The sequence below is a fragment of the Theobroma cacao genome, chromosome 5 (assembly GCF_000208745.1).
Source record: "Theobroma cacao cultivar B97-61/B2 chromosome 5, Criollo_cocoa_genome_V2, whole genome shotgun sequence".
NCBI classification, from domain to species: domain Eukaryota; kingdom Viridiplantae; phylum Streptophyta; class Magnoliopsida; order Malvales; family Malvaceae; genus Theobroma; species Theobroma cacao.
In genome coordinates this window covers 1-17,895 of record NC_030854.1, presented here as the reverse complement: position 1 = coordinate 17,895, position 17,895 = coordinate 1, and the positions used below count along the sequence as shown (strand labels likewise).

Here is a 17,895-nt window from a genome sequence, read left to right as displayed (position 1 = left end):
TTGTACCTGTTTGATGCTTTGGGGCCGGGCCTTGCTCCTTTGAATCTCAAATGAACATCGCAAACAAATAACACGTGTCATCAATCATAAGCAAACGCTCGTAATTCATATCAGAGAAGCTATAGCATTAGGAAGTAGGAGCACACCCGCGCTTCATTACAGATTGTAAAATTTGCTACTATGTAGCTAGTTTGATTTAGAAATAGTACGAATTTTAGGATAGCAGTGCATTCAAGCAAACAAGTTATATTATGTTCAATTAAAGATTGAAATCCAATCGAATTAAATGATTAGAGGGAGACTATGCTTTTGTAGTTTCGTTTTCTTCCCTGCGCCGTCACCTTTACCTTTGCCTTTCCCTTTCCCCACCCCACGTGTTCCCGCCTGTCTGGTCCCTTATCTCTTCAATCTTCACGCAAATCACCACCTCACTCTCTTAGACTTGTCCAGTCACCGCCTGTTTTCATTTTTTCCAAGTTTTTTCCCTTATCCCCATCCCATGGCGCACGCCGCACGGGTGAAAGCTTCAATTTTTCTGTTTGTTCAATCTTCACTCCCTGTCCCTACCCGACCCTTCCTCTTATCAATTTCTCTTCTTTTCTTCTTTTTCTTTTGTGTCTTCTGATGTTTGGAACTGGGAGGTTTTTTGAAATTTCTTCCCTCTTGTCTCACCTTCTGACTGTTTAGGTTGCCGTCTCTCCCTCTGCTTGCCTCTCACTCGCTCATTTACGTTGTTTTCTCAAACGCTGTCGTTTTCGGCTGTCATCATCTTCTACCTATTGAGGGCTCCATGGTATTGGTAGCCAACTATAACTCTCTGACACTGTAATCGCTTGATATCTTTCACTTATCTTATCCAAAAATAAACCCTGAAAAATAATTGAACAAGAAGCATGATGCAATCTCTTCGTTACGTGGCTCGCTTTTTTCAGCAAAAGCAGTGAGATTTCTTTCCAGGGTATGTTGCATTTTTTTTCCTTTTGCTCCGGGATTACGAATTGTTGTTGATTCTGTTCATGAACCTTGGTATATGATATTCTAGGCTCTTTCATGCTTGTTTTGTCTTTTCATTTGTTTCTCTGTGATAAAAGAGAAAGAAGGCCATGGCATTTTTGGTAAAGCCATTCCCTGGCCAAACCTACTATAAACCCTTCACTTTCATTCCTAAACAAGTTAATAATCTTCCATTACTAAAATTAAGAGTTGGAATTCCAATTCCGAAACCAAAGCTGTTGTTTCCTAGAAGAAACTGTACAAATTTGGGTAAATATACTAGCATTGGTACTAGGAATGCTGTTAATGATGATCAACTGGAAGAATGGGAATTAGAGTTTGTTGGAGAGCTTGATCCAGTTGGTTGGCAAGCACCCAAGAAGAGAAAAAAGCAAGAGAAATCTAGGTTGCTCGAGGATACTGAGGGGATGGATTGGTGTTTAAGGGCTAGGAAAATGGCACTCAAATCTATTGAAGCTAGGGGACTGACTCATACAGCTGAGGATTTAATAACAATAAAAAAGAAGAAGAAAAAGAACAAGAAAAGATTCACAGGTAAAGATAAGATTAATAAGCAAAGCAAGGAGATTGAAGAAGATGTTGATTTTGGTTTCAAAGAAGAGATTGGCTTGGAAGGTTTGGATGACAGAATTGATGATAGTACGCATGGACTTCAAGAGAAGGTAAGTATGATGGCAGGTGGGTTGTTTTTAGAGAAGAAGGAAAAGGCAATGCAAGCGTTTGTTCAGAAGCTAGCCCAATTCTCTGGGCCATCTGATCATAAGAAAGAAGTTAATTTGAACAAAGCTATAATACAAGCACATACTGCAGAAGAAGTGTTGGAGATTACAGCCGAGATGATTATGGCAGTTGGGAAAGGTCTGAGCCCTTCACCTCTTTCCCCATTAAATATTGCCACAGCACTTCATAGAATTGCTAAGAATATGGAGAAAGTATCAATGATGAATACCCGCAGGTTGGCATTTGCTCGACAAAGAGAGATGTCAATGCTTATAGGTCTTGCAATGACAGCTCTGCCGGAGTGCTCAGCTCAAGGTATTTCAAATATTTCATGGGCGCTGTCCAAGATTGGAGGGGACCTACTTTTCTTGTCAGAAATGGATAGGGTTGCAGAGGTGGCCTTGACCAAAGTTAAGGAGTTCAATTCTCAGAATGTTGCTAACATTGCTGGTGCTTTTGCTACAATGCGGCATTCTGCCCCTGATCTCTTTGTAGAGTTAGCAGAAAGGGCATCAGACATAATTCACTCTTTTCAAGAACAGGAGCTTACTCAGCTGTTGTGGGCTTTTGCTTCTCTATATGAGCCTGCGGACACTTTTCTTCAAGCTATGGATACCATTTTCAAGAACACTGACCAATTTAAATGCTGCTTAAGTCATGAAAAAACTAACAGTGATGAAGAGAGCCATGTGGAAAGCAGTAGAAATCTTAAATTTGGAGAAGTTTCAGATCCTCCTGTACTCAGCTTAAACAGGGATCAGCTTGGTAACATAGCTTGGTCGTATGCTGTCCTTGGGCAGGTGAATCGGATATTCTTTCCTCATGTGTGGAAAACTTTGAGCAGTTTTGAGGAGCAAAGAATTTCAGAACAGCATAGAGGGGATATTATGTTTGCTTCTCAGGTTCATCTGGTGAATCAGTGCTTAAAGCTAGAGTACCCACATCTTCAGCTATCTCTGAGGGGTGACCTTGAGGAGAAAATTGTTCATGCTGGAAAAACTAAGAGGTTTAATCAAAGGACTACCTCATCTTTTCAGAAGGAGGTTGCTCACCTTCTTATCAGTACTGGCCTTGATTGGGTTAGAGAATACTCTTTAGATGGGTATACTGTGGATGCTGTTCTGATTGATAAAAAAGTTGCTTTGGAGATTGATGGACCAACACATTTCTCAAGGAATAGTGGTGCGCATTTTCTTCTTATGTAACATTGGAGTGCCCTGATTTTACTGAAGCTTGAGTAAATTTAATAACTTGATGCACGACTGTCCAATTGATCTGCTTCTGCCTCTCTGCAGGAACACCTTTAGGGCATACCATGTTGAAGCGCCGCCATATTGCTGCTTCTGGTTGGAAGGTTGTATCATTGTCACATCAAGAGGTGGGTTTGTGTCTTTCACTCTGGAGCTATTCTATATTTGCATGTTCATGCTTTCACGTTCAGGACTTGAAAAATTATGACTAGAATGCTGAAATATGGAATGATTGGCCATTTTCAAGAGAAACAGTGGAGGTGGTTTGACAATACAAATAATCAGAATTTTCATTACTGGCATTCATGAATGCAAACATTTTCTTGCATGGTTTTAATTTTTAAGTTTTAAGCAGTTTTTAGTTGCAAATTGTAATTAATGTAATGTAAAAGGTGATGACATAGTATTGTTTCCTTATGTTTTGTCCCGTGTTTTAGTGGGAGGAACTTGAAGGGGATGAGGAGCAGCTAGAGTATCTAAGGACAATTCTGAAAGATCACCTTGGGTGAAGAGGCAGCAATGGATGCATGAGGAGCTAGAATGGGTATGGCTAGAAGAATGAGGAATTGAGTTCAATATATGTTGGGGAAGGATATACTTGAAGAGTTGCAGCGGTGAGACTAAAATGAATAAGTTGGGCAAAAAATGGTGGTGGTGGTGGTGAGGCCAGGTAGGGTGAGAAGAGAAGATGACCATCAAAGACATTAAGCTAAAAGTGTATGAATACAATGAGTAGAGCGTAATAATCGTATTGGGTATTGGCTATTGTTGAATACATACCATGACCATGATCAAGACCATGACCATTACCATTACCATTACCATTACCACTACCACTACCACTACCATTACCACTATTGTTATTATTATTTGGTTTGTAAATGTAATATTTGAGAAAAGTGAGGTTAGTTTTCTAAATTAGGACAAAGATGTAAAGTAGCTCATGAAAACTAAATTTATATTTGAATTAATCTGTCAACAAGGACTATCTGTGGCTGTGAAGGAATTCTATGGTTGGTGTACCCTTTATTATTATTATTATCAATTTAAATTTCAATTTGCAAACAAGTTTTGTAAGAAATAAACAGTTTGCTATGGTTTTCTAGTTAACAAGAATCAGCGGAAGTAGAATTGAAAAAGCCAATCAAGAAGGATGCTGATTGGCGACTTGGTGGAGGAGGTACGGCGAAGCTGGTCACAACATGCAAAAGTAATGGCCCACATCTCTATCTGTTCACGCGGAGTCAGCTCTTATTTTTTGTCGGCAAACCTGATGACCATTTATATATTATTTATTATTTATCATTATAGATAATAAAGCCAGAGAAGCATCTCAATTCTCATCTGCCTTTAGCCAAATTAAAAGGTGTTCGGTTTATTATTTATTATGTGCTAATGAGAAATTAATAAGAAGAAAGATAAAAACATTTTCTTTCTCCCCATCTCTCTCACTCACTCTCTGCTTGCCTCTGTTTGTGTGCTCATCTCAAGCTTAGATCAAGATCAAGATCGTTTCCTCCAGGTAAATCCATCCCCTCACTCTCTTGATCGGATCCGCATTCGGATGTATGAATATGATCCATCACCTTATAGGAATGGAAGTAGGACTAGTAAACGAGTCCATATTAACATACTAGACTAGACTAGTACTATTATTATATATGAAAAAATTGTCATCTTGCCCTTTGTGTCTGAAAACGGTGATGATCTGGATGGATCTTTTGCTGCTGTTTTTACAATTTTTAGATTTTCATGTCTCAGATCACCATCTTCTTTCAACTGTTACCAAGCTCTTCTTTTTTCTCTCAATCTTTTTTCTTTTCTTTTCTGCTCTGCCTCTTTGCTGTTTAGACAAAATCCTTAAGAGTAAGAGTCTCTCTCTCTCTTTGTTTGGCTGCTTCTGCTTTCTGTTCCACTTCTTCATCCACACACACACACACACTAACCTAGAGATAAGATCCCATTTTTTTTCACTTGACAGTCACAGAAGAATACAGATCTATTTTGCCAATTTATCTAGTGCTTAGTGTTTCCTGTATTCTCTTTTATGAAAAGAAAAATGTTTGGCGTATTTTCTTTGCTTTTAAGTACTAGTTTCATTTCGGACCGAATCCATAAAATAGAAGTACATTAATTCATGTTTTGATTAAATAGTTGGAATCTTTGCTATTAAGGTATGGCATCATCCGATAAGCCAGAAACAACTGAAAGGGAGGTTAAGGATGACAAAGAAGACAAGGGTGGATTTATAGAAAAGGTCAAGGATTTCATTCATGACATCGGTGAGAAGATCGAGGAAGCAATCGGCTTTGGTAAGCCCACCGCAGATGTAACTGGGATTCACATCCCTTGCATCAATCTTGAGAAAGCAGACATTGTCGTTGATGTTCTCATAAAGAATCCCAATCCCGTTCCAATCCCTCTCGTTGACATTAACTACCTCATCGAGAGTGACGGAAGGAAACTCGTTTCAGGCTTGATTCCAGATGCCGGAACCATCCATGCTCATGGCCAGGAGACTGTCAAGATACCAGTTGCTTTGATATATGATGATATCAAAAGTACATATGATGACATTAAGCCTGGAAGCATCATTCCCTATAGGATCAAAGTTGATCTCATTGTTGATGTTCCTGTTTTTGGAAGGTTAACTTTACCACTTGAGAAAACTGGAGAGATCCCTATACCTTACAAGCCTGATATCGATCTTGAGAAGATACACTTTGAGAGATTCTCTTGGGAAGAAACTACTGCAGTTCTTCATTTGAAATTGGAAAATATGAATGACTTTGACTTGGGACTCAATGCACTGGACTATGAGGTATGGCTATCTGATGTGAGCATTGGAGCTGCAGAACTCCAAAAATCCACAAAGATTGAAAAAAATGGAATCAGTTACATTGACATTCCTATCTCCTTCCGGCCTAAGGATTTTGGATCTGCTCTTTGGGACATGATTAGAGGAAAAGGAACAGGTTACTCTATGAAAGGTCATATCAATGTTGACACTCCTTTTGGAGCAATGAAATTACCCATCAGCAAGGAGGGTGGCACAACCCGCCTTATGAAGAACAAGGAAGATGGTGGCGATGATGACGATGATGATGAATGATGAATGATGAGGTATGTCAAATTTCTTAGTTACTTGTTAAGTTTTACTGTTTCAACCTTAGTTGGAATGTGTTGTCATTGCTGTTTTAGAATTACCTTTTACAATTGTTCATTTTCTTTGAGTGTATTGGATAAATAATATAATGAGTAAATCTTACTCACTCTGAACGACTTCTATTTTCCAAAGTATGAAGGTTCGATATATAAACAGAATTCTATGTTGCCTTAGTTTGTAATTTGATCCTTCTTCTTTTGGGATTTTGGATGTTACTCTGATAAAGCTTTGATTTTCATTCTTCTTTCCTTCAGTACTAACGGAGGGACCTTATGATATTACCCAACAGCACCATCGTAACTCTTTACTAACTAACTGCTCAGATCTATCCTTTGCAATTTCCTTTTTTTTTCTTTTTTTTTTTTGCTTTCAAAAGCAAAAGGCCAGTGCTTTTGGATGTGAAAGCAAATTATTTTTGAAGAATTAAAAACGACAATTATACTTTAGCAGCTTTTAAGAAGAAAAAGCAAAAAGCATAAGTAACAAACAAAATGGAAACTAAGTAACTTTTCAACACTCTTGATAATGGAGAAAGCACTAATTGGATATGATAAAATTCTTGAAAATTCCCGGTTTAAATTGGTAAGAGCCACATATGAAATGCATGCCCTTGAAGATATTTCCGTAACATATTGATACATCATTTTGGTATTAATGAATATCAGAGTAGATATATGACTACTGCCTCTTGTTTCTTTGGAATTAATGAATATCAGAGTAGATATATGAGTAGTGCCTCTCTTTTCTTCTTTTCCTTTCTTTTATTAGTTGTCAGGTTTATGCATTGTTTGGTTATGTAACTCGATATTGAAATATTTTAGTTGCAGGATTGACAGGGATGGCCCTTTTGAGCATCTTTTGTTTCATCATAATAATAGAGTGTTGAATTTAATGTATTAGACTGTGATGGTAACATGCACAAGAATTATGGAGGAATTGCTACCCATGATTACATGTATGGATGGGGTTTTATTTGGCAGAGCTATTTCACTGGTGAACCTCTTGAACATGTATTTGAATTGGTTGTTGTAAGTAGTGTTGTTTTGTTTTAATTTGATTCCATGTGTCTATCTTTAAATTTTGGCTGATTCAAGTATGAAGCTGCAATGCCTTTTTCCAATAATAATAATGAAGCATTCATATGTTTCATTATTCATCCTCAGCATAAGGGCAAATGATGAACATCAGGTTCGATAGTATTTCCATCAAACATAACTTGTGAGATAAGCCGATACGTCAGAAAGCACAAACCAAGATGTAAATTTTGGCAATGTAGGTTGAGAGGCTGTTGAAAATGGATGTAGATGGATTTGTTTCATTGTCCAAGCTGCCTACTACTAGTTAAACAGCTTACAAGTGTTTTGGACCATTGTATGGTTGGCATTCTGCATAAAGCTTCCCGGGTGCTTCCTATTGATAAGTCATTATTGGAGCCTAGTTATTATATTATTATTATTATTATTATTATTATTCTTCACTTGATAAAAAGAAAGAAGAAAGAAAATTAACTACCCTCAAGTGCCTGCGTACTCGTTAAGTGAACCCTTAACCATTGAAAACAGTCCAAGTCTCTAGGCATAATTGCGGTGAGGGCTTCAAAACTTGTAGTCTTGTCTTCACTAGCTCTTAGCTTCTTATAAACAAGTCAGCAACCAAAGTATAGTTAAGATATTATTGTATGAAAATGTTGTTAGTTATAGTAGGTAGGTATAATAAATAAATAATATGAATATGATAATTGTCAATATATATTCAAAATTGAGTAACAATGCTATGGGTTCCCCAACCCAGTTGCAAATAGACAAAGTAGACCCCACAGCCCACCACCAAGACCGTATCCTGGCTTGGATCGGAGTTTATTTGGTCTGAAAGTGTAACGACATTCCGTCTTACTGTTGCTGCCCAAACTGCCATGCTTCTGAATTCTTTACTGGTCGCAATTGCACATAAACGTATGAAAGAAAGTGTATCATGTCATGATGATGCCTGTCCTAGAAATGGAGAGCAATGAGCTTGGCTTTGCCTAGGGATGGGATTGAACGGAACGGAACGTTGACTTTTTTACACTTGACTGTAAGAGGAGCATGGAGGGGTTTTATTAATTTCTGTTATTTTTATAATATATTATAAAAGAAGAAAAAACGGATACATATATGGATGTGTAATGGTATTGGGGTGTAGGATTTGCGAGTTGCATGATGAAGATGCATTGAATGAATCATCAATAGAAGAAGATCCACGTGGCATCATTGGCATGTGGCCATTTATCATCTATGCATGCATCTCAGCTCTCATTCACTATTTCTGTTTGTGGTATTTTATTAATACACGCAGATGCAGAAGAGAAACTTAATTATGATGATTACGTAACTCTGTTTTAACACAATAACAAGAATTGCGTGTATAAATTACATGTAGTCCAACGGGGAAAAAAAAAGAAGCTTGTGAGTCGTGATTGTGAAGCAAATGTAAAGTAATTTACATTTGATAAAATTGATAGAAAAATGGAAAAAAAGTGAAGACCGGGAACAGAGTGGGACCCCAAATGAGATTTTATGTGAAAGACAAGTAACAAAGAAGAAGTCCAGGGGTGAAGAACCTCGGGAGTTGGGAGACAACACCTCCCTCATTTTCCAAAACAGGCAACTTGCATGTCAGCAATTAAACCCCACCTCTGTCTCTGCAGGGATCTATTCACTGAACCCACCCACCCTTTTCTCTCTCTCAACATTCAAACTATTACCACTTACTCACCAGGCGAGGCCTGCAGCCTCGGCCTGCTATTATTGAATTCAATTTTGGTTCTTAGAGATAGAGAGTAACGTATCAACAATCGAAGAATATTACTTTAAACGAGACACCAGGAGTAGACAGAGAGAGAGAGAGAGAGAGAGAGAGTAAGATGTATCATTAACACAAGTACAGTGCAACCACCCAAAATCCATCAGAATTCACCCCCCACCCCTACCCCTACCCCTAACCCTACCCCTATTCCATATTCAGCCATCCCTCCTTTTCACCCTCCCTCATTCCTTCTTCATTATCCCCATTTTTTCTCCTCCACTCCTTCTTTCCTTTAAACAAAATAAACATTAAAATTGTCCCAAAGCTCCTATCTTTGCCTTGTCTCTCCCTTTTGTCTCCAGATTTGCCGATGCTTCCCCATATTCCTTTTGCTATTATTGCTGCTGCTGTGGTTGAATAGCTAGAGATTAAGAGGGTTTTGAGAGGCTGAAATGTTAAAAGTGCATGACCTGGCCTTCTCTCTTTCTTGTTCCCTCTGTTGGAAATCCTCCTACCATTCAAACCGCCACCTCTGCCATCACAGGTATTCCCCGCTCCCCGCCTCTTTCACTCTTCCTTGTATAATTCGTTTCTGTTTAATATGCTATATATGTACATGAAATGAACTTCTTTTTAATTTTTGTTTTCTTTATGCATCTCTCCAAGCGGCTAGATCTTATTTCTGGTTACCTTTTTGTTCTCTAGATCGCAGTCAATTCTTCAGCTTTTTGACCAAATCAACATGATGGATCAGATTTTTTTGCTTTAAGTGAATTTTTACGTGTCCAGACATATGATTCCTTTTTATTTCCAATATTACTGATGTAGAGTGGTTCGATTACCTTAATGTTCTTCATTTCCTGAGCTTTTGATGCTATGATTGATGGCTCGTCTTCGTCTTGAATTGATTGAAATCTTGGAATTAATGCAGCTGGATCATTGGGGATGATGTTTCATGGCGTACAATCTGATGTCTGCTGAATCCCTGCTTAAAGATAGATATAAAGATTTTGGTTTATAGTTGCTTCAAATTTGCTGATGCTAAGTTGTTAACACCTGAATTCCTTGAATCTATTGATCCGCATTCTTCAACCATAGTTGCATCCAATACTGTTAGAAGTTGGCTGACCTGGACTGCATTGCAGAATCTGAGTCTTGCTTACATCACATTGTGCGCAAAGCTTCCTCTCCTTGGTTTGAAGAAACTTTCAAATTTTGCCGCATTTAATAATCTGGATTTAGCTACAACTGCTGCCATTACGGAGTATTTTTCTTTGGTGTGAAAAAGCCAGGCTTCCAATGCTGAGGCTTGGCTACATTTTAGAGTGTTGCTCAACTTAAATTCGTGCATTGAAGACAAATTTGTACTTATTGCCTAAACTTGGTCAGTCCCCGTTCTAGGTTGACTGGCTATATCATTGCATTTCAAAGAGAGTATCCTGGGGTTTCACCGAATTGGATTTATCTGTATTCCCATCTGCAATCTGCATTAGTCATCATCGACATTGTTGATTTGGCTGTGATTATAAACTTATTAGCTGACAAAGGGTTCAATCGGATCTGGGGTGTCAACCAGGCAAGTAAGAGAATTTTAAATGAGAGTTGAGCTCTCTGGGTTGAACAGGAGATTTCCTAGAGGTATTTTTAATCTGCAGGATCGATACTCAAATAGCATTATGGACATGAGAGCAGGGAAAGTTCCTACGTCGGTTGTTGAGAGGAAAAAGGTGGAATATCATCGCTCTTTCTCACAAGGGGGTGCCAGAAGATTATTACCAGTGAGCTACTTCAGCTTGGAATCACTGCTTCTGCTTGTATGTCTAACAGCATCCTTGCTGATCCTTCCCTTGATACTTCCTCCATTGCCTCCCCCACCTTTCTTGCTGCTTCTGCTTCCAATAGGCATTTTAGCTGTGCTAATGATATTGGCTTTTATGCCATCTAATGTAAGGGATATAACTTATACGTATATGTAAATGGTGTTTAGAACTGCACCCGTTCTATCATACAATTTTTTTAATTCCAAAATGTTTGAAAGATGAAAGAGTTCACATGTTTCGTTTCCCTTGGCTACAATCAGGATTCTTATGGAGTTTGCTGCTTGTTCATGGTTAGAACTTTCTTTATTAGAGGCTGAGAATTAGCCTAGTTTCATTAGGCACCATGAGTTTAAGCTTGAACATGTCACCTAATGAGCTGTTAGGATTCGGTTTGAACAAGTTCATTGCTTGCAGTTTGTTTTGTTACTTTACCTTGTATAGGGGGAGGAATCCGCCAAGAAAAGGTCTAAATATACGTCTTGGGATTCATTGCCTGATTGTTTGAGATTTTTGCGATCTGCATCACGTAATATTTATTGCTTGCGTGCCTAATTGATCGAAATGTAATTTAAACTAAAACGAAATTTTTTTTTGGAAAAAACCAAAAATATTGATTGAATGAAGACATCTTTCATTGACACTCCAAAATGTCGAACATAAATATGACTGCCACTATATTGTTTTAATGGTGACCAAGCATCATCACTATTGATTACAATCCGCATTTCCTAAAAGCAGTTGGTTATGGACTATGGTAGGGAATTGGAAAATGGTCATGCATACCATCACCATCCAGCCATTATAGTTTCAGATGTCTAGAAACAAAGGCATGATTTTTAGCCAACATATGCACTCAACAAGGATCAGTAGAGAAAAGATTATTTAGTAATATACATTCCCATCATATATCAACCTTTCTGTGAAAATTGCTGCTCTCTGTCTTACATCATACATGAACATACACATCCACTAGATTAAGATATGTGCCATAGAAGAAGCTCAGAGAGACATATATTATACCAAACCACATGATGGAAGGAAATTTGACAAACCTTGAAGCTTTGTCACCTACCCGCAGCTAAATTATATTATTACCTATGACACATGAGATATAGAGGTAAAAGACAAGTGAAAATCCAAAATATCCAGCAGATAAAAACTTTGCTAACCACTGCTGGGTGCACGAACCAAAAATGGAGGAAGGTGATGCTCCAGAATTGCTAAAAGCTCTCTGCCTTGGCTTACCTCTTCTAGTGCCCCACCTCCAAGCATCTGAACAGCTTCAACAAGCTGCCCCCGCAGCCTTTGCGATAACAGACGACCACCCACCTCAATACACTCCCTGTAGAGTGGCAGGTATGTAATTGCCACCCTCAGAGGAGCTGGGAGATCCCTTAAGCAAATTGGAGATTCCCCCCTCTTCAAAATCCTCATTAGGTTCATGTACTGTTCTTGGCCTTGCTTTAGTCCATCCAAGAAAGCTGCCTCTGACCAGTGCTCTTGAAGAAATGCCTTCAGCTCAGGAGCAACAGCCTCATCATCAGACCTAGCAATGCTGTCTGCAACAGCATAAGTAGCAGCAGCATCACCTAAGAAGTCAGAGTGGAGGAGAAATGCCACACCATCCAGAGATCCCCCACTTCGTTCGCCCGCAGCCTTGAGAATTTCGATGCTGAGGGCTGTGAGGACATGTTGAGGAACATGAGGGAGGAGATATGCAGCCACATCAACTTGGCTGCTTGAAGTTGCAGCAGTGAGGGCCAGACAGAGCTCCATGTCTCGACAACCCCTTTTGACAAACCACTGAACAACCTGCATACAGCCTCTTTCAGCTGCTCTCATTAAAGGGCCCAAGAACGCCATGGCATTACCCTCTTCCACTAGACACTCCATTGTCCCAATCTTGCAGTAATGTGAGGCAAAACCCAAGGCGAGATCCACATCAACGTCCAAGCTGTTCCGTTGGGCAATCTAGAGTAGACAAATGCCACAAGACCAAAGAAAGATAATTAAGCAAATGTCAGTAGACTGTGCAAGCAACAATAAAACTCTTTCTAGTATAAATTTATAACTATTAAAAAAAAAACCTTCTCTTATTGCAAGAGAAGTGAAAGCACACCTGACTTCAATGGTTAACAACAAAGAGTATAGATCTTATGAGGGCATGATTTTTGTTTGGGTTTCTTAATTTTGGTTTCCATGGAATCTTTAAGGCATCCTTATGTCTAAACAAATACAAGCCAGTACATTTTCCAACAGAAGCATCCAATTCACTCATATGTTTTTCCAATCTAAAATGGTCAGGGGTTGCCTCACCATATTTAAGAGAGAAATAGCAAACCTACACAGTTTATGGATAAAATGGAATGCTTGGACACAACTAGTTCAAACTCTATTTAACTCTGTAAAAGTTCTACTTATGTAAGGGAATTAAACTACTTGTATCTATACATACCTTTCATTACCCGGATATCTCCAAATTGAAATTAGTTTCAATGCATACACCCCGAATAATTTATTGAATACAAGCATGTAGTGTGAAGTTTTGTTCAAAAGGAACTAAAAATCTATATATTTTTGAGACTTAATCAGTCATGCAACATACATGGGAATTCACTTCAAAAGCCAAATCTGAAATTTCCTAACATAATGCTCCCTGTACAGCATATTCACAATAACACTACTCTTTTCACCCTAATTTAATAAAACAAAACAGGTTCAATTGAAAGGAGCCTTTTGCCCCTCTCCCAAAATAAAAAGGATTCTTTTCAGTTAAACTTTTTCTCTATATATCTTGTCTATTTGAGCACCTGATGTTATTATAGTAACCTTCTAGCCGTAGCCACATATTTAATGCATGGAGTTCCCTATTAAAGGATGCATCACCCTAGGTGATTTTAAGAGAGATATCTCGTTATTTCTTGACATATGTTAAGTCAAGGAAATCTCTTGGCCAAGGTAGAATGAAGATTTGGAAATCTCATTATTTCTTGACATATCTTAATTCAAGGAAATCTCTTGGTTAAGCAAACCCCTTAATACCTAATACAGGGTGGCCTTGTGATTTCAACATCAAGCCACACTAAGCTTGGCACCTTCAGGCAAACCCCTATCTCCCTTGGAATTATTCAACTTTGCATCTATGTGGAATACCATTGGAGAGACTGACCACTTGGGCAGCTTGAGGTTTGCTACAACCAAGCTTGGTGGCAAGACAAATTTCAATACCTAATGTAGTGTGGCCTTGTGATTTCGACATCAAAAGCACAAAGGTAGAATTATCTTCTACCTATTAGTTAATGTAATCTTATTACACAATAAAAAAAGATCTTGCTAATTGGAAAAGTTCTAAATTTTCACTGCATATAGTAAAATGATTGCTTCGCTTTTCCCAACACTCACACATGCATGCACGCATGCATGCATCACTTGAACTCTACATCCTTGTAATTCTTCACTAATACTATAAAGAGGGAAATCTTTGCATGTCTAATATTTCATTCCCTATACTGCTTAAGGCAACACAACAAGATAATTTTGGCTCATTACAAAAAAACACATACAGGGAAGGCATATAGGTGGTGCAAACCCACCTGATTGAGCTAATTACCCTTAACAATATCACATTATTAAACAAGGGAGCACATTATCAAAACATTATGGACAAGACTAGCCAATTTATAGTCCATTTTTTGACATAGCCAAAAAGTTATACACCACTCCCTTTAACAATTAATAAAACCTTGGACCTTGGAAAACACTTGAAGAACATGCACAAAAACAACCAGATAAAAATTCAAATCCCATCCTAAAAAACGAATACTCACCTGCAATAAAATGCGAACAAGTTCTGTACTACCAAACCGAGAGGCCTCAAGGAAACACTGGTTAACATTGTCTGCACCCCCCTCCACCAACATATCCAACAATCCTTGGATCACAGTAGCTGTTATCCCAGATGCCCAACCAGCATCAAATGAGCTAGAGAAGAGAGTAAGAGGAAAGCAAGCTGCATCAAATGCCTCTGTAAAATCCTTCCCCGTAAGTTGGTTACCAGCAAGATCTAAGAATGTCTTGAATGCAGTTAACTGGAGTTGGATTTCAACAGCCGAGCAATGATTCACTCTATCGTTGTTCCCTTGGCAACGGGAATGGGACCCTATACATTTCAAAGCCCATTCAGTGAACTTTTGTACCTTGGCACCAGCTTCTGCCTTCAAGACCTCATCCCCATGGCACTCTTGGAGGCGCTCATGCAACCTGATCAAAAGCAAAACGGAAAATTGACACATATACCATGAATAACCAAATATCTCATGTCTCCTTCAACAATTCTGAGGAAAAAGCAATTGTAAACTCCATTTTGTCTCATGCAGTTTATATGGATGAAGTTGTTTCTTTCTCACAGTTACAAAATGAAATAAATTTATTTTCCAATCACAGGGCTGATAAAAATATGCAACAATGGTTCTATAAATATCTAGATACAAGCTTGTTTGCACACAAAAGGACACTCACAAAGAGTGTTAACTAGCGTAATGATAGCATTGAAGCAATAACCTTTTGTAGTTCATTTCAGATCCTTTTTTTTTTTTTGGAAAATGTGAAAACAATGGCATAAGACGGATAATGTACGAGAAGTGCATCTTTCCTTAGACCTACCTTAAGTAAGCCCTCTCTCTCACACACTCCAAATTCAAATGACTAATTCTACGCCATTTTTGTTAGCGGACTTCAAAGATTTCCTTTAGAGAGAAAATACAGTATGAAGGTTCATTCAACCAGGTAAATAGAAAAAGGAAATAGCTTTTAATGCAATTCTCAACAACTAAAACATTCTCTAATATGTAGAACATAGTGCAATGAGTATAATGCAACAAAAGATTTTGGCTCCGGGATCATTATAAGTAACTAAACGATGCAACTAATATAGTCTCAAAAAAACTTTTGCAATGCATATGCATGAAACCACTAATAGAACTAATGCCTTAGCAATGACTATTCCAATATTTAAAATATAGAAAAATTAAGTTATTACAAGCACCATGTCAAACATATCCATCAAAGTAAACACTTAACAAGGAACAATTTTGCTTCTAATACATAAACATATAAATGACAGCAAGTCAAATTGAAGTTCAAAGTTGCATACTGGTATATGTGATCCATATTAGTAAAATAGTATAGAACAGCAATTCATGGTTGCCAACAAATAGAAATGAAACTTGTGTTTGAATAAGAAAGATATCATAGAAATGCATGACAAACCTCGAGTCAACAATAATGACTTTTCAAGAATTTTTCAAACAAGCATCTATTATCGATCTACTAGTGAAAAGAATCAGCTCGTTTACCTTTGGGCCATCACAGTTACAGTGTCAGCAAGGCTCATCGTGCGACTTTGGCAAGCAGAGACACAAGAAGCAAGAAATGAAGTCCGGAGAGCAGCTCGAGTAAAGTCATAAGCACCATTAGCAATGATCTTCTTAATCAACCCCGTTATCCCATAAAGCTCCTGCTGGGTGCTCAAAAACCAGATAGCATCCAATGTGACACACAATGCATCATTTAGAGTCTGTGGATCTGCCAACAGGATTAAACTCTCAGCAAGTTCCCAATCATGGGAACTCACAGCCCCCTGAAATAATTGGCCCAACTCAATCCTGTCTTGTCTGCTGAGTTTCTTGTCATGCCCAGATTTCTCCTTCGGGCAGAGCTCAGACTCTTTTGCAGCCACCCTGGATTTGAGTTTCTTCAGACTACAACTACAACTACCAGACGTTGTTGACTCTTTATTTACAAGGGGTGCCTCTCTTGAGAATACCACACTGCTTCCCTCACCTTTTTCCAATGCAAAGCCTTGAACTTCACTGTTTGGTTGTCCCATTTCAGTCTCCTCATTATCCATTCCAGTGAACCAAGGCTCCTCTAAGTGCATGTTATCACTCCCCACAACAAATTCAATCCCTTTTTCCATTATCTCCACTATACAGTTCCGCCAATCTTGGCAACCAAAAAAAGAGTCACAATTGAAGCGAACACTTAAGTCTCAATCCTCCAAAACAAAAATACGATACATCCTCAAAAGGCAACAAACTGTCAGAAAAAGTTGAAGAGAAAATGTGTCCTCAAAAACCCAGATGCATGCCTCTTGCAACAAAATAAACTGAAATCCGAAAAGTTTAGTATGCCTAATAATAAAGATCCAATCACTTAACTCGGTGGCAAGAGCAAATTCGAATACCAGCAAAATTCAAAGATTAAACCTCAATTCCCAAAAATAAAATAATAATAAAAGAAATCCATAAGGCATAAAAAGGAGAGAATGCCCAAAGCAATAGTAACTCTTCCCAAAACGATCTAATTGATTTGATACCAAAAGAAAGAAGCAGAAAACCATTAAACGGAGTAAAGGCGATAGGGAAGAGCGAATCTAGCGCAGATGCCCATTAAATGCATGAAATGGGTATACGACTATGTTCCATCCGTAGAATACCCTAAAAGACCTTGTTCGTCTGGAAACTATCCCACCAAAATATGGAGGATCCAGGGCAAGGGCCAACCCTAAAACAAAAAAGAAAATCCAGTTCGATCAATAGACTCTGATAATTGTGATGAGAAGAAGAGGAAGAATCATGATGAAGAGGAGTCAGATAGAAGCATTAAACCAGACAAAAGGGGTGAGTTTGGGAAGTAAAAAAAAAAAATAGAAATAAATGCAATAAAAATGGCGAGAAGTAAAGGTAGGAAACCTGAATAATGGAACGAAGATTGAATGAGAGATGGAGAGAGAGAGAGAAGGAGAGACAGACAAAACCCCTCCGCCGCTGTTGTATGGTTTTCAGAGAGAGTTCCTTCTTAGATACCAAAAAGAAATTGCTGCCTCTTGTTTTCTTCCATTTTCCTTTTTTATATTTTCCTATTTTTTTGGCTATCCTTTGGCCTTTTAATCTTTCTACTAATTAGTTAATGACTTTTATAAAAGTAACATCTTTATTTTTATTATATATAAATCTTTTAAACATTTTTCGAAAAAATAAAAGTCTGTAATTATAGTCGAAATAAGATTGTTTTTGGAAATTATGAATCTTTTTACGTATGTATATCATTTGATATTTTATTTTTTTACTGCAATATTTTA

At 38.0% G+C, this 17,895-nt stretch overlaps 3 protein-coding genes across 5 annotated transcripts; 2 read left to right on the top strand and 1 right to left on the bottom strand.

Moving 5' to 3' along the window:
* LOC18597392 lies at window positions 454-4,006 on the top strand. The gene is made up of 3 exons (XM_007026409.2): window positions 454-2,916; window positions 3,030-3,112; window positions 3,422-4,006. The coding sequence occupies exons 1-3, from the start codon at window positions 1,104-1,106 to the stop codon at window positions 3,491-3,493; spliced, it is 1,968 nt and encodes a 655-aa protein (XP_007026471.2). The 5' UTR covers window positions 454-1,103; the 3' UTR covers window positions 3,494-4,006.
* LOC18597391 (desiccation-related protein At2g46140) lies at window positions 4,292-7,449 on the top strand. Of its 3 annotated transcripts, none has more exons than XM_007026404.2 (3): window positions 4,292-4,506; window positions 5,159-6,107; window positions 6,978-7,449. In XM_007026404.2, the coding sequence occupies exon 2, from the start codon at window positions 5,161-5,163 to the stop codon at window positions 6,094-6,096; it is 936 nt and encodes a 311-aa protein (XP_007026466.1). In that variant the 5' UTR covers window positions 4,292-4,506; window positions 5,159-5,160; the 3' UTR covers window positions 6,097-6,107; window positions 6,978-7,449. The 3 variants fall into 3 exon arrangements, with proteins under 3 accessions (XP_007026466.1, XP_007026467.1, XP_017976865.1); XM_007026405.2 differs by having other exon boundaries at window positions 6,972-7,449; XM_018121376.1 differs by having other exon boundaries at window positions 4,327-4,506; window positions 5,139-6,107; window positions 6,972-7,449.
* Window positions 11,585-17,645, bottom strand: LOC18597389 (ankyrin repeat protein SKIP35). The gene is made up of 4 exons (XM_007026401.2): window positions 17,507-17,645; window positions 16,109-17,318; window positions 14,582-15,014; window positions 11,585-12,725 (listed from the first exon to the last, which is right to left on the bottom strand). Exons 2-4 carry the CDS (start codon window positions 16,729-16,731, stop codon window positions 11,919-11,921), a joined length of 1,863 nt encoding a protein of 620 aa, XP_007026463.1. The 5' UTR covers window positions 16,732-17,318; window positions 17,507-17,645; the 3' UTR covers window positions 11,585-11,918.